This window comes from Pristiophorus japonicus, chromosome 21 (assembly GCF_044704955.1).
Source record: "Pristiophorus japonicus isolate sPriJap1 chromosome 21, sPriJap1.hap1, whole genome shotgun sequence".
NCBI lineage: Eukaryota > Metazoa > Chordata > Chondrichthyes > Pristiophoridae > Pristiophorus > Pristiophorus japonicus.
The window spans coordinates 85154017-85169240 of NC_091997.1; the positions used below are offsets into that span (position 1 = coordinate 85154017).

A 15224-nucleotide genomic window follows, 5' to 3' on the forward strand; every position below is an offset into this window, starting at 1 on the left:
GAGAATGTATCTTTTACAGTCGAGGCCTCCGAAACAAGTTTCATCCTTAAGACGGCTCCTCTGACCGTGCAACACTTCCTCAGTACTGCACTGGAGTGTCAGCCTAAATTTATGAGCTTAAGTTCCTGGAATGGGACTTGAACCCACAACCTTCTGACTCAAGTGGCGAGAGCCAACAGCTGACACTGATGGTAAGACAGCATTTTTCCACCTCAGATCATTGTGGGAAGTACTCAGCAAAGGTCAGGGGTAAGAAAAGTCAGCACCCAGGTCACTCCATCCATCTCCCGCCTGCCCCTTGCAGAAAAAGGTAATGGCAGAGACCTACGAGCATGTTTTATTAGATGGGAACAAAGAAAATAACTTAAAATTAAAGAGGTGTTACGATACTTTTTTTTAAACAAAGTCAAAACACCTTTGTCATTTAATTAAACTATTAAATAAGTATAATGAGTATATGAACAGTAGTTGATTATGTATACATTGAAGCATATTAAATAAATAAGCTTAGTATAGTTAATTTTTATTTTAAATGTGTTTCTGGAGCTCTTTCCAAAAAATAATTTGGGGTGGGGAAGGTGGTCAGAATTGGTCTGCAGAGTGTGTCCCTATTATCTGCTTAAAGCATTGTTAATGCATAAAACTTTGTATGTGCAATTTAAAATAAGATCACAGCCCACATGGGTAAGAACATATTAGCAAACAAATTACTTTAAAAATCTGATTTTAAAGATATGTAAAATAATCTATAACAATACTTACGTTGCCCACAGTGAGTCCCAATATATCCCTTCTGACACATACAATGATCCTCAGCACAGGAGCCACCATTCATGCATCTAATGTTGCACTGTTGGACTGCAAACAAACAGATGCAAGTTAATATCAAATTTTCTATAAATCAAACCTTTGAATGTAAGTTTTTTTTTAAATTCACAAGGAGGCTGAGGGGAGACCTGATTGAGGTGTATAAAATTATGACAGGCCTGGATAGAATGGATAGGAAGGACCAGTTTCCCTTGGCAGAGGGGTCAACAACCAGGGGGCAGAGATTTAAAGTAATTGGGGGGAGGTAATTTCTTTACCCAGAGGGTGGTGGGGGCCTGGAACTCACTGCCTGAAAGGGTGGTCGAGTCAGAAAGCCTCACCACATTTAAAAAATAATTGGATGTGCGCTTAAAAGTGCCGTTAGCTATAGTTGGAAAGTGGGATTGGACTGGATAGCCATGTCGGCCAGTGCGGACACGGTGGGCCAAAATGGCCTCCTTCCGTGCTGTAAATTTCTATGATTTTATGATTCTAGAAATAACAATTACAGATTAAAAATTTGAAAAACTAAGATTCGCCTCGAAAAACTGAGTAATATAGGTATGTAACCACTCTGTGCAGATTCACTGTGACCAAAGGGGGATACACCTGAACCAATTAGTTTAAAAGAAGTATGATGAACTCTATTGATTAACATGTTTATAAACTTGCTAATTTAAAAAGCCAGATTCTCAGACTGGCTCTAAAAATAAACATGGATGTTCCTTTACTGACTTGTTTAAAGGGATATAGAACAGTTGCAGCGTTAGGGTTCAGTGAGTCAGTCAACATTAGATTTTAAAAAATTGATTAAGACTGCAGTAGTCATCACATCTACCTTTATTCTTAAATCAGGGTAATCAATCACAATGAAGTTTATATACAAAATATAAAATGCAAGCCAAATAATCTCTAGTTGAATAGCAATAGAAGTTGTGGGCTGCTAAAGAATATTTTCCCAAGGTGTGTGTATTCACACTATTGCTAATTTGGGGAAAATAATATCAATCAGTATTGAGGGGTTACATTCACAAAATAATCAAGAAATAATGTATTACTGTGACACAGGACTTAACTGACTACAAATATGTGCACACAGTATAGTTAACGCTACAATAAAAGACAGTCTCAGTTGGCATCAGCTTTCGCACTTCTCCAGAAGGCAAGTAGCCAGTGATAGAGGTCAAGTGCTTAATTGAAAGGAGAAAACTGGCAAACTTTCCATCTTGGATCACACTTCAGTATTCCCTACCAACTAGTCACACAGTGGCTTTGGCAAAGGTTGTGAAAATGCCCTTGGCTACCTGCTTGTCCTCTCAGCTGCAGTGCAAATTATGCAGCTAAGGGAGAAGAGATAAATGTGAAGGAAAGTCTGGTGAGACAAAAAAGAAAATGAATGGCGTGAAAAAATGAAAAACGCACACATTCATAATTTGAGTATAGTAACGAGAATCTGCAATAAGCTTCTTTTCCCCGTTATATATGTAAACCTGTAAATACCTTGTGTAACCACCAGAGGGCTCATGCCCTGGAGTCCCAAGGGATCGCACAATCCCTTGGGAGCACCCGTACTTAAGGAGGCCTCAGGCTGGAGAGGCACTCTGGAGACCTGCAATAAAAGACTACGGTCACACTTTACTTTGAGCTCACAATATCTGGTCTGACTCTTTATTCATACATAACTGGCGACGAGATACAGATGACGAACCCAACGATGCAGAGAACAGTGGGCATCCTGGAGAAATTTTCAGAGGGAGATGATTGGGAAACCTTCGTGGAGTGACTCGACCAATACTTCGTGGCCAACGAGCTGGAAAGAGAAGCGAACGCTGCCAAACGAAGGACGATTCTCCTCACCGTTTGTGGGGCACCAATGTACGGCCTCATGAAAAATTTGCTTGCTCCAGCGAAACCCACAGAAAAATCCTATGATGATTTGTGCACACTGGTCCGGGAGCATCTGAACCCAAAGGAAAGCGTTCTGATGGCAAGGTACAGGTTCTACACGTACAAAAGGTCTGAAGGCCAGGAAGTGGCAAGCTATGTCGCTGAGCTGTATAGCCTTGCAGGATATTGTGAATTTGAAGGACATTTGGAGAACATGCCCAGGGACTTCTTTGTACTTGGCATTGGCCATGAAATGATACTTCACAAACTTTTGACTGTAGGGACCCCAAGCTTGAGTAAAGCCATAGCGATAGCCCAAGTGTTTATTGCCACCAGTGACAATACCAAACAAATCTCTCAGCACATGAGTGCTGCTACAAGTACTGTGAACAAAGTGATGTTGTTTTCGAATCGCAACGTACAAGGCAGGCCTCACATGCCTGCAGCTGCACGTCCGCAGATGTCTCAGAGTCCATCATCAAGGGTGATGAATGCAAGGCCATTAACACCTTGTTGGTGCTGCGGGGGTGATCAGCGTTTCCATTCATGACGCTTCAAAGGATGCGTTTTTGCAAGGGCTGTGGAACAATGGGACACATCCAACGTATGTGCAGGTGAGCTGCAAACCCTGCAAACCACCATGTTGCAGAGGAGGACAGATCCACGACGGATCATGACGAACCAGAGCCTCAGACCGAGGAGGCAGAGGTGTATGAGGTGCACACATTTACCACAAAGTGTCCCCCGTTAATGCTGACGGTTGAATTAAATGGACTCCCGGTGTCAATGGAGCTGGACACAGGCACGAGCCAGTCCATTATGAGCAAAAAGACTTTCGATAAATTGTGGTGCAGCAAGGCCTCAAGGCCAGTCCTGACTCCCATTTGCACTAAACTGAGAACTTATACAAATTTACTGATTCCTGTAATCGGCAGTGCTACTGTAAAGGTCCCCTACGATGGAGCAGTGCACAAGCTACCACTCTGGGTAGTACTGGGCGATGGTCCCACGCTGCTCGGCAGAAGCTGACTGGGAAAGATACGCTGAAACTGGGACGCGTCTGAGCGCTCTCGTCCATTGACAACACTTTGTGTGCCCAGTCTTAAATAAGTTCCCTTCGCTGTTCGAACCAGGCATCAGGAAGTTCCAAGGAGCAAAAGTACAGATCCACCCAATTCCGGGGGTGCAACCCATCCATCACAAGGCGAGAGCAGTACCGTACAGGATGAGAGGGTGGAGATCGAGCTGGACCGGCTGCAATGAGAGGGCATCATTTCGCCGATCGAATTGAACGAGTGGGCCAGTCCAATTGTTCCAGTCCTCAAGGGAGACAGCACCGTCAGAATCTGTGGTGGTAATTATCAATCATTTCTCCCGGCAGGATCAATATCCACTACCAAAGGCAGACGACCTTTTTGTGACGCTGACGGGAGGAAAGACGTTCACGAAGCTGGACTTGACCTCGGCCTATATGACGCAGGAGCTGGAGCAATCATCGATGGGCCTCACCTGCATCAACACACACAAAGGTCTCTTCATTTACAACAGATGCCTGTTTGGGATCCGATCATCCGCGGCGATATTCCAGAGAAACATGGAAAACTTACTGACGTCAGTCCCGCGCACCGTGATCTTCCAGGATGACATCTTGGTTACAGGTCGGGACACAGTCAACCATCTGCAGAACCTGGAGGAGGTTCTTAGTCGGCTCAACCGCGTGGGGCTCAGGTTAAAACGCTCGAAGTGCATTTTCCTGGCGCCTGAAGTGGAGTTCCTGGGGAGAAGAATCGCGGCGGATGGCATCAGGCCCACCGATTCGAAGACGGAGGCAATCGAGAACACACCGAGGCCACAGAACTTGACGGAGCTGCAGTCGTTTCTAGGACTCACGGACTACTTTGGTAACTTCTTACCGGGTCTCAGCACACTGTTAGAACCACTGCACGCCTTACTGCGTAAAGGAGACGAATGGATATGGGGTAAAAGCCAAGAAAATGCCTTTATAAAAGCTAGAAAACTGTTATGCTCAAACAAATTGCTTGTGTTGTATGATCCATGTAAGCGTTTGGTACTAGCATGTGATGCGTCATCATACGATGTTGGGTGTGTATTGCAACAAGCTAATGAATCTGGGAAATTGCAACCGGTTGCTTTAGCATCCAGAAGTCTGTCTAAGGCTGAGAGGGCCTACAGCATGATTGAAAAAGAAGCGTTAGCGTGTGTTTATGGGGTAAAGAAAATGCATCAATATCTGTTTGGGCTCAAATTTGAATTGGAAACTGACCATAAGCCACTGATATCCCTCTTTTCTGAAAGTAAGGGGATAAATACAAATGCATCGGCCCGCATCCAGAGATGGGCGCTCACATTGCCCGCATACAACTAAGCCATCCGGCACAGGCCAGGCACAGAAAACTGTGCCGATGCTCTCAGTAGGCTGCCATTGCCCACCATGGGAGTGGAAATGGCACAGCCCGCAGATTTAGTCATGGTAATGGAAGCATTCGAGTGGGAGCAATTACCCATTACCGCGCAACAGATTGGAAGCTTGTCGAGCCAGGACCCCTTATTGTCCTTAGCAAAAAATTGTGCGCTTCAAGGGGGCTGGTCCACTGTCCCATTAGAAATGCAGGAAAAGATAAAGCCGTACCAGCGGCACAAAGATGAAATGTCTATACAGGCAGACTGCCTCCTGTGGGGTAATCAGGTAGAGGTACCGAAAAAGGGCAGGGACACTTTCATCAGTGATCTCCACAGTACTCATCCCAGACATTGTAATGATGAAAGCGATAGCCAGATCCCACGTGTGGTGGCCCGGTATCGATGCGGACTTAAGAGTCTTACGTGCACAAATGTAACATATGCTCACAGTTAAGCAATGCACCCAGGGAGGCGCCACTAAGTTTATGGTCTTGGCCCTCCAAACCGTGGTCCAGGGTCCATGTCGACTATGCAGGCCCGTTCTTGGGTAAAATGTTACTAGTGGTTGTAGATGCGTACTCCAAATGGATTGAATGAGAGATAATGTCGACAAGCACGTCCGCTGCCACCACTGAAAGTCTGCGGGCCATGTTTGCCACGCACAGGCTGCCTGATGTCCTTGTGAGCGATAACGGGCCGTGTTTCACCAATGCCGAGTTCAAAGCGTTCATGACCCACATGAACATGTTGCATCTGTCCCGTTCAAATCAGCATCCAATGGTCAGGCAGAGAGAGCAGTGCAAACTATCAAACAGAGCTTGAAGAGGGTAACTGAAGGCTCACTGCAGACTCGCCTATCCAGAGTCCTGCTTAGTTACCACACGAGACCCCACTTGCTCACTGGGATTCCACCCGCTGAACTGCTCATGAAAAGGGCACTTAAGACAAGGCTCTCGTTAGTCCACCCTGATCTACACGAACAGGTAGAGAGCAGGCAGCTTCAACAAAGTACATATCATGATAGCGCAAATGCGTCATGCAAAATTGAAATTAATTATCCTGTATTTGTGTTGCACTATGGACAAGGTCCCAAGTGGCTTCTCGGCACTGTTATGGCCAAAGAGGGGAGTAGGGTGTTTCGGGTCAAACTTTCAAATGGACCCATCTACAGGAAAGACTTGGACCAATCCAAACTCAGATTCACGGACTATCCAGACCAACCGACATTAGACCCTACCTTCTTTGACCCCCCCCAACACACACACACCAGTGGCAACCGACACAGCGGTTGACCATGAAGCAGAACCCATCACCCGCAGCAGCCCAGCAGGACTCACCAGACCAGACAGCCTAGCAAGGGCCCAACAAACGACTCATCAAAACCAGCATTTGCACCGAGACGATCAACCAGGAAAAGAAAGGCCCCAGATCAACTCACCTTGTAAATAGTTATACTATTGACTTTGGTGGGGGGAGGGGGGGGGGGGGGTAGGGGAGTGCTGTTATATATGTAAACCTGTAAATACCTTGTGTAACCACTAGAGGGCTCATCCCCTGGAGTCCCAAGGGATCCCACAATCCCTTGGGAGCACCCGTACTTAAGGAGGCCTCACAGGCTGGAGAGGCACTCTAGAGACCTGCAATAAAAGACTACGGTCACACTTTATTTTGAACTCTCAGTATTTGGTCCGACTCTTTATTCATACATAACACCCCCCTCCCCAGATTCATAAATAATGTCTTCAGAAACAGTAAATGTGCACCATAAAATCACTTACATCCATGTCCACTTAATTACAAATTAAAAATTCAATGAATTACACATTCCTAATACCAGATTACTGTTGCAAACTCATTTTAAGATAGCTTTTAGTTAAATACAAAGAATCTTTGGTACAACTAAACGCCATAGGTTAAACTTCACCAAGAAGCCATCGATAATATGATAGAAATTCTTGCCCCTGATTTGAAATGTATACCTAAGCAGTACAAGGAAGGTGCACTTTCCTTATTACCAGCCATCAACATCTGCATTATTGATACCAACTTGCAATGGTCTAGCTTTGAGATATCCTTCCATAGGTATTACAAATGTTATTTTGTAACAAACTAATTCTACATCCCAAAATGAAGGGGAAATAAATAATCTCTATGATTTAACTGAAAAAGTTTCTGGCTAGTTATGGATTGAATATATTAGAGTATATCCATCCCAAGACTATGAAACACAAACAAACAGCAGACAGTGGAGACTCACTTGGCGTAAATGCAGATCTAAACTGCTTTGCTAAATTCCAACTGACATTCTCCTGCCAAAAACACACATTTTCCTACATCAGTGCATTTTTTCTGTGTTACGCTGCAGCAAAAAAGTCATATCATGGGTTCAAAAGAAGTACTGTTTATGTAAACATGAATGTTCCCAACATAGGAAATACAGAAAAATGAAACTTGCATATCGCACCATTTCCTGTTTAGCAAAGTGTCTAAAATTCCCTAATCATTGCAAGAATAGTTTTTCCTAACTGCACTAAAACTGTACATAAAATGATTACATTGTTCACAGCATATTTTAAAAAGTTAACTTTCCCATTGTAATCATATTATAAAATATATTTCTGTAATATACATAAATATGACTATGAAATATTCTTTGCAGGATAGAAACCAAAAAAAAAATGTAAATAAAGCGATTTATATTGGATTGATTGTCACAGGATCATAATTATCCTCCAATCCAAAATCTTCATATAATTATACCCATCCCTATCATTAGTCTTACCAACATTGCTAATAAGACAGCTAACCTCAATGTAATTTTCAACTCCTTGAGGCTAGTTTTATTGAATTTTATAGCTACCTCCAACTATTTTTTTTTAAAAACTACTTGCCTTTAATGTAGGAAAACGTCCCAAGGTGCTGCACAGGTGAGTAAACCAACAAAATAACTAATTGTATTCTGGGCAGTGCCTACTAAATTTTACCATCACAGAACTCTTCTGGACACTTTTTTATGTAAAATATTAATGAGCTTCATGGTCCTAACCTCATCTTCTATTGGTTTTACTAAAATGTGTCCATTGATAAAATAGCATTTCTGGCTGCTAAAATATTTAAAATGAGTTGTGGGCAAATCAGCAATCTCCTCTGTTTCCTGATTGGAAAAGTCAGGAAGTGAAAGCAGCACCACCCCATGTGATCCCAGGTTCGCATCTGTGGGGCACGACGCTGCGCACTACTCTGCAGTGTTTGAATGCAACTTTTTGAAAGGGCGGATTTTGCTCGAATGTCGGCAGCGTATTCCTTAGCTACACCGCCAATGGTGAATTCAGGGCCCTTGTGTACTTCCCAAATTAACATGGACAAAAGAAAATAAAACACTACCTCTAACCTCAACTCAATACGTCCTTGTATTTTTTTTAAACCCAATACTTTCTCCAATAGAATTCTGTTTCTAAAGCAGCTAGACTTGTGTTGCAGTAAGAAAAATGACACTAATTGTGCAATAGAGGGATGATTCAAAAATGAATGGAATACTTTAATATTGTGAGTTTATTTCAGCTGCACTGGCAGATCTGGTAGTTACTGTCATTTGTAATTCTGCTGATGGTCGTTAGTATTGTTGATATTCTCGCTGATCATCAGTGGTGAGCAATTAAGTACTTTAAACCTTGGGCACCAAGTTCCAGCAAAAAGCACTCTCAAGTTAGATACTGCAGTTACATTCAGACTAAAGTTTTCTCCACCCTGTTACAGTACTGGGGGAAGACTTCTTTGCAATAGTGTATAATGAAATCTCAAACTGCTTATAATGATTTTGTTACACACAATGCACAGAAAAACTCTTCTTACAATGTGCCTCAGTTCCCATCTTCAAAAGAAGGATCCTCTAGTGCACTTAAATTATGCTTTTTAATTTTCATCCTGTGGCCGCAGTGAAATTACCGATGAATTAGAGGCAGTTTTCTATCTCGGGCACAATGCTCACTCAGAACTGGATTGAAACTACCCAAACTCAGTTCATGGGGTAAGTATAACAACAATTTGTATTTATATAGCTTCTTTTAACATGGCAAAACGTCCCAAGGCACTTAACAAGGGCATTATTAATAAAAAAAATGTATCTATAAAAATCATACACCTAGCGAATAGCATAAAACACAATTTATGCAAAACAACACAATTAAAAGCAAATGGTATGCAGCCAGATACACTTATGGTACTCTATGAACAGGATGAGGAGGTTCATTTAAGGCACTTGGAAGCAGTATGCTCACACATGCTGGTATATCAATGCACAACCTCACAGCATGGCGCATGTGAATTCATGCTTGAGTCACACACAACTACACATGAATGAGTTTCTGGTCTCAGCCACAACACCAGGAGGAAGTTGCAAACCAAGGTCAAGCATTTCCCCATAAAGGTAGAACGGGCAATCGGCAGAAGAATCATCCCCAGGGCATTCCCACACATCAATTAACTTAGTTACAAGGTAGTTTTGCAAAGACTTTGGAAAAAGGTCTACACCAGTGTCTCCAAAGAGACCAATCGAGAAGAAAATAGCTTACAAACAGAGAAAAAAGTTAATGCCCTACTGGAAGAAAATCAATTGCTTCATAAACAAATCAATTTCATAATATGTTAACTCACTTGATTTTGAACCACAGGTGGGTGCTATCTGACCGTTCGGGCATGTGCATATGTTTGGTCGTGAACAAAATCCATCGCCACATGAGTTCCTGCAAATTGCTGAAATGAGAAAAAAGTGCACCTTAATCTGAATTGTTTTTTTAAAGTTCTGACTCAATAGATTTTTAAATTACAAAATTCTATAACGATAGAAATGAAAAGCTCTAACATTTCATCCAATATTTTCTTCTCCATTAATACTCCAGTGTTTATCAATTGTTCAATTGCTGGTATTATGTTACAACTATGCCACCCCACTTCCCATTTCTCGCACTTACGGACAATGCATTGGTTTCCACCAGGTAATGTTTTCCATCCTGGACAGCAGTACGAATGGAAACGTGATCCACAAACATTTGGCCTTAAAAAAAAATGCGAATCAGTTAAACACATTTATTCTGAGTTAAAAATACTACAAATCTTTTCCAGTTGATATTTGAATTGACATTACTAGGCATCTCCTAAAAATTGAGCTACACGTTTTTTTTACTGAGATAAAGTCACTTTTACATTAATCCGAGTTTTGGCAAGCATGGATAGAAGACCAGTGCCTTGAAAAATAGCTGACAAAGGAATGTTATTATATTCCATACAACTTTACAAGAACTCAATTTCAAATCTTAGGTCTCCATTTTCTATCTGGCTCTACGTCCTTTGCAAGCTACAGGAGGAGGTTGTTCTGATGGCATGAAATAGTGGGATGTGTTGAGGTCGATGCATTTAAGTGCCATTAAATGCAGGAGCATTGATAGTTAACAGCACTGACATAAAGCATCCTAATAGGGCATGACTGCTTCAGGATAAGAACACACCTAAACTTCAGATCATAAAGTAAACTACAAGGTCCAACTCAATTACAATTTTTCTATTTTGGAACAGACTCCTAAATAGTATGATAAGCAGTGATATTGGGTTGTAGAGAAAAAAATCTGTATAATCTAAATAAATAGTTTCCCAAAAAAGCTGAATGCAAACTGGCAAACTACTACTGAAATGAATTTCAGAGCAAGAACATAAAAGGTCTTGAAATTTGGCCTTTTATTAAGATTAATTAATAGTGACACAAACTTCATCAGTTGGGTTCTTGATTAAAGTATGCAGGAGGTTCAATACATATTCAAGATCAAAATAGATACTTCCATATTTTATGTTTGTAAAGTTTTAGGCAAGGCTTTATGGCATAAACCAATGGCCAATGATCAGTCCCATTTCAAGTTATGTTAAATTCATAAACTAAATGTGAAAGATTCCCATGCTCAAAATATTGGTCCTTAAGTTTATAACATGAATGAACTGCAAATTTACAACTTATCACTTGTATCAGTACTATTTGCATTTCAAGTCATGAAATGCCAAATATATTTTATAGAAAACAATCAATCATTTGATAACAAAAGTTTGTTAATCAAGTGTATTGAACATTTAAGGGCCTTTTTTTTTTAAAACATCCACCATTAGTGGACAGCCGCACCAAGACTGCATATGGGAAATCGCTCTCCAACTGGTAGCATACAATCAGAAAATTCCTTCTTCATTGTCAGTTTGCAACAATTGGTAGCATTCTCACTTCTTAGGGTGGGGTTGAAGACATACTCCAGGACTTGAAGATAATTTAAGCTGCAAGGGCTGGTGCAGTGCTGCCCCATTTGCTGGATCATGTGGATGTATTTGAAGAGCAGGAGATGTTATCCAGGTGTCTTTGCCAACATTATTCCAGTCATTCTTTTCATTTGCTATTTATTGAATCTTACTATGTGAAAATTGGCTGCTACAACTCCCTAAATAACAGCAGCAACTACACTTCCAAAGGTACTTAAATTGGTTGTGAAATATATGGGGTTATCACGAAGACCTGATGGGGCTCTATATAAATGCAAGCTTTTCTTTTATAAAACACATAGGATTGTGGAACCAGTGCACAGAAAGCATAGAGCACAGAAGGGGGCCATTCGGCCAATGTGCCTGTGCCAGTTCTTTGAAAGAGCTATCCAATTAATCCCACTCCCCCATTCTTTCCCCATATCCCTACATCGCCTTTAAAATAAATAAAAAAACTGAATGAAAATCTCTGGATATGAAGGGCTGTATGTTGCCCTTCAGCTTTCTTTAGATGTAGTCAGTCCACGAGTTTCAGATTTGTATAAAAAGGTTTAGCAGCTGATCCATCACAACACACAAATCCCGCACTATAAGTAGGGTTGGCTTCATCTGAAGCAATAAAAAAGTTGTAGTCAAAGAGCAGCTTCAATACTGTGGTGCTGGAAGAAATGGCAAGAATGAAAAAAAAATTCAGGGAAAAGTATAATCTTGAAAGGGATTTGATCTTAAGCAGGTTACACAAGACCAATGTTTCACTAACTGTAGCCGTAAAGAGAATACGGGACTAAAACGTGAATAACTATTGTACGAAAAGAAAAATGTTATAAAGGGCTGTTCAATGTGCGCTTCGGTAAGGGGTTTTCTTTTTATGCCCCGATTTTATTGATATTTTGGTTACTTTTTTTTCCCCGTTGAGGTTACAACTCGATTAGCTGAATACGTAACCCACCCGCTCTGTCCTCTCCGAGCACGCTGTGCCGTTTTCCCTTCTTGTGCTCGTTTCAACTTAAATGCGTGTCTCAGTGTCGGAAGACAACTATTTGGTAAAAGCGCAGCCTGGTGCCTTTACATCTACTGACAGCATGCGCAACATGACTGCAAGAAAATAAACCTCGCCTACTTCCAAATAAATCAATCACTTACTTGTGTAGTGAACTCATATCTGTGGGAATTGCACGGTTATCAAAATAAAACAAACCCCGTCTGAACAGGGCACTTTTAGGCCGGTGTGGATATTATGGCTATAAATAGCTAGGTTTGTATCCAGCACTGAAATATTTGATAACTTTCTCGCCCAATAAATCCCAAGTTCCAACTAAAAAGATCGTCGTTGTCTTGGCTAGTTAATAAACAGGCTGTGACTACAGTTCAGATCCGATCTGTCCCAATAGGGGAAAGCGAGAAAAGTTCAGCAGAATAATCTCTGCAACAACAACAAAGGGTTTCACGTAAGTTTACACTGGGGCACCGAATTCTGCATTCATAACGCGGATAGGTTCCAGATGGAGAGAAATGTTATCAGAAGATTTCAATGCATCAGCTGAAGGGTTAATGCTCTGCACAGAATCAGAGGTTCAGGCGGGGGGCTCCTTCAGTACCTACACGTCCAGGAGTCTGTGTGTTGGTTCAAGGAAAAAACAGGGGAGCATATTTGCTGATGTGGAAAATGCAGCAACTGAACTAAAGTTCAGTTCAAACCTTTTTTTACTTTTGGCGAAAGAAGCCCGTTAGCAACGACCCACTTCCAGCAAAGCATCTCCATTCGTTTCCAAACAAAAAAAACCCGCTTTTATTAATGCAACATACTCGCCAAGTCTCTTTTTTTTAAAAAAAGCAGAGCATGGTGGTTTTAATTAAAAAGTCTGCCTTGACGTCCGTCCTACATTTTGCTGCATAAAACGCAGACTGATAATAAGCAAAATAGCCACTCGAGTTTCCATCCATCTGGTTATTCACGAATTGATTTTGATTTTTTTTCTGGGAGGGGGGGGAACAGAATAGAAGATGGAAAATAGGAATGTGGAGGGGGGGGGGGGGAGAATATCTTTTCATATAAAACAAGCCCCCCAAATCAGTAACGGTAACATTTACCCTTTCAGTGCATCCTGGCTTGATCCGCCTCGTCTTCTTGCCCTATTTGCGGTCTTCTGGTGGTTGTTGTTATTGTTAAATCTATCAGCATTGGCATCCTGCTCCGCCGCACCTACGCCTGTCTGCACCGCGACAGATAAAAAAGTTGTAAATCCCACGGAAAGCTTCAGCAGCCACCCTATCCACATAGTGCAAGTCGGGGCTGGACTCCCTCCCGTCTCAGCCAAAATACTCCGTGCTCCAAAGGAGTGAGGGGTGGGAGGTGGGGGGAAAAAAACACAACTGGATTTCAACTATTTGCACCCCAACACTTTCGAGAGGCAAAAAAAAGAGAAAAAAAAAATCTCTTCAAAGCCCGTTCAAAAAGCTAAGGGAAAAGTTGGGAGTAAAAAAAAATTCTAATTCCAGACTTTGAGATCCAGTTGAAAGGGTGAGAGAGAAAAAAACATGTGGAAATTTAATCTTTTTTTTTATATATACACAACACAAAAAAAATGATGCTCTTTTTTTCATATATATGTTGCCGGGCTGCCGTGTGCACTGCAGGCGCTCGCGAAGCCGCTGCTCGACTGCATGTAGCTGGGCTGCGCGAGAGTCCGCTCTGAGGGAGCTCGCGCCCCGCCAGCTTCCCTCCAACCGCCAGCCTCCTCCCACTGCCCGCCTTGGTTCGCGCGCCCTGCTCTCGCGAGAGCGGCGGCCAGCGCGAGCCCGAGCCCGAGCCGGAGCCCTAACTGCCGCTGCGCGAGGAGGAGGAGGCGGCTGCCGGCTGGCGGCGATGCGCGATTGCTGTCTGTCAAGTGGAAGGAGGGTAGGCAGAGGCACTAGGGCGAGGCAAAGTCCGCCGCAGGACACTCCACAGGGCAGTGTAGCCCCGCAGAACGCAGTACCGTACCATACCGTACCATGTGTGTGTGTAGTACAAACTACAGAGCTGTCATCAAAGGCAGTCCGTCGAAATCGAGGAAGACTTACAGGGCTGGACACCAGCGCTAGTCAACAGGTGGCCCCGAGACCTTTTTCTTACCAGCCAGTCCTATTTCTTACCAGCCAGTCAAACAACAAAAGTTTTTATTAATATAGCGCCTTTAACGTAGTAAAACGTCCCAGTGCTATAATAGATAAATTTGACATCAAGGCACATAAGAAATTACGGCAGATAACCGAAAGCTTGGTCAAAGAGGTAGGTTTTAAGAAGAAACCAGTCACCCTTGGCATTGCCCATGGTTCATGGGAGGGTTCAGTCTCTTACTCACCTATAGTTAATGTCATGTTGGAGGTATCCATACTACATTGCAACAGTGATTACACTTTTAAAAACAGTACTTCATTGGCTGTACAGCACTTTCGGACATCCGGTGGTCCTGAAAGGCGCTATATAAATGCAAATCTTTACTCAATGGCTCAATGGTAACACTCGCGCCGCTTGAGTCAGGAGGTTGTGGGTGTATTCAAGGCCCAGGTCAGAGACTCAAGCACATAATCCAGGGTGACACATCAGTGGGGTGCTGCACAGTTGGATGTGCCCTCTTTCGGATGAGATTTTAAACCAAGACCCTGTCCTTTCAGGTCTCATGGCACTATCTTGAAGAGCAGGTGAGTCGTGTCCCCCCGCCTGTGTCTTGGCCAATATTTATCCCTCAACCAACATCAGTAAAACAGATTATCTGGTCCTCATTGCCATTTGTGTGAGCTTGCTGTGGGCAAATTGACTGCCACGTTTCCTACAT

General features: G+C 42.5%; 1 protein-coding gene across 3 annotated transcripts in view; it reads right to left on the minus strand.

Annotated features, from left to right (window-relative positions):
* The window catches only part of LOC139234157 (fibrillin-1-like), a 602997-nt gene extending 588884 nt beyond the window's left edge, over nucleotides 1-14113 (minus strand). For 2 of the 3 annotated variants that reach the window (XM_070865155.1, XM_070865154.1), the window contains exons 1-4: nucleotides 13498-14111; nucleotides 10086-10168; nucleotides 9769-9867; nucleotides 763-858 (exon numbers count right to left, since the gene is read on the minus strand). In XM_070865155.1, coding sequence (XP_070721256.1) covers nucleotides 763-858; nucleotides 9769-9867; nucleotides 10086-10168; nucleotides 13498-13685 — 466 coding nt within the window. In that variant the 5' untranslated portion in view covers nucleotides 13686-14111. Of the gene's footprint in view, nucleotides 1-762; nucleotides 859-9768; nucleotides 9868-10085; nucleotides 10169-13497 lie in introns of all 3 variants that reach the window. The other variant, XM_070865156.1, reaches the window with a different exon arrangement.
* Nucleotides 14114-15224: the final 1111 nt, after the last annotated feature.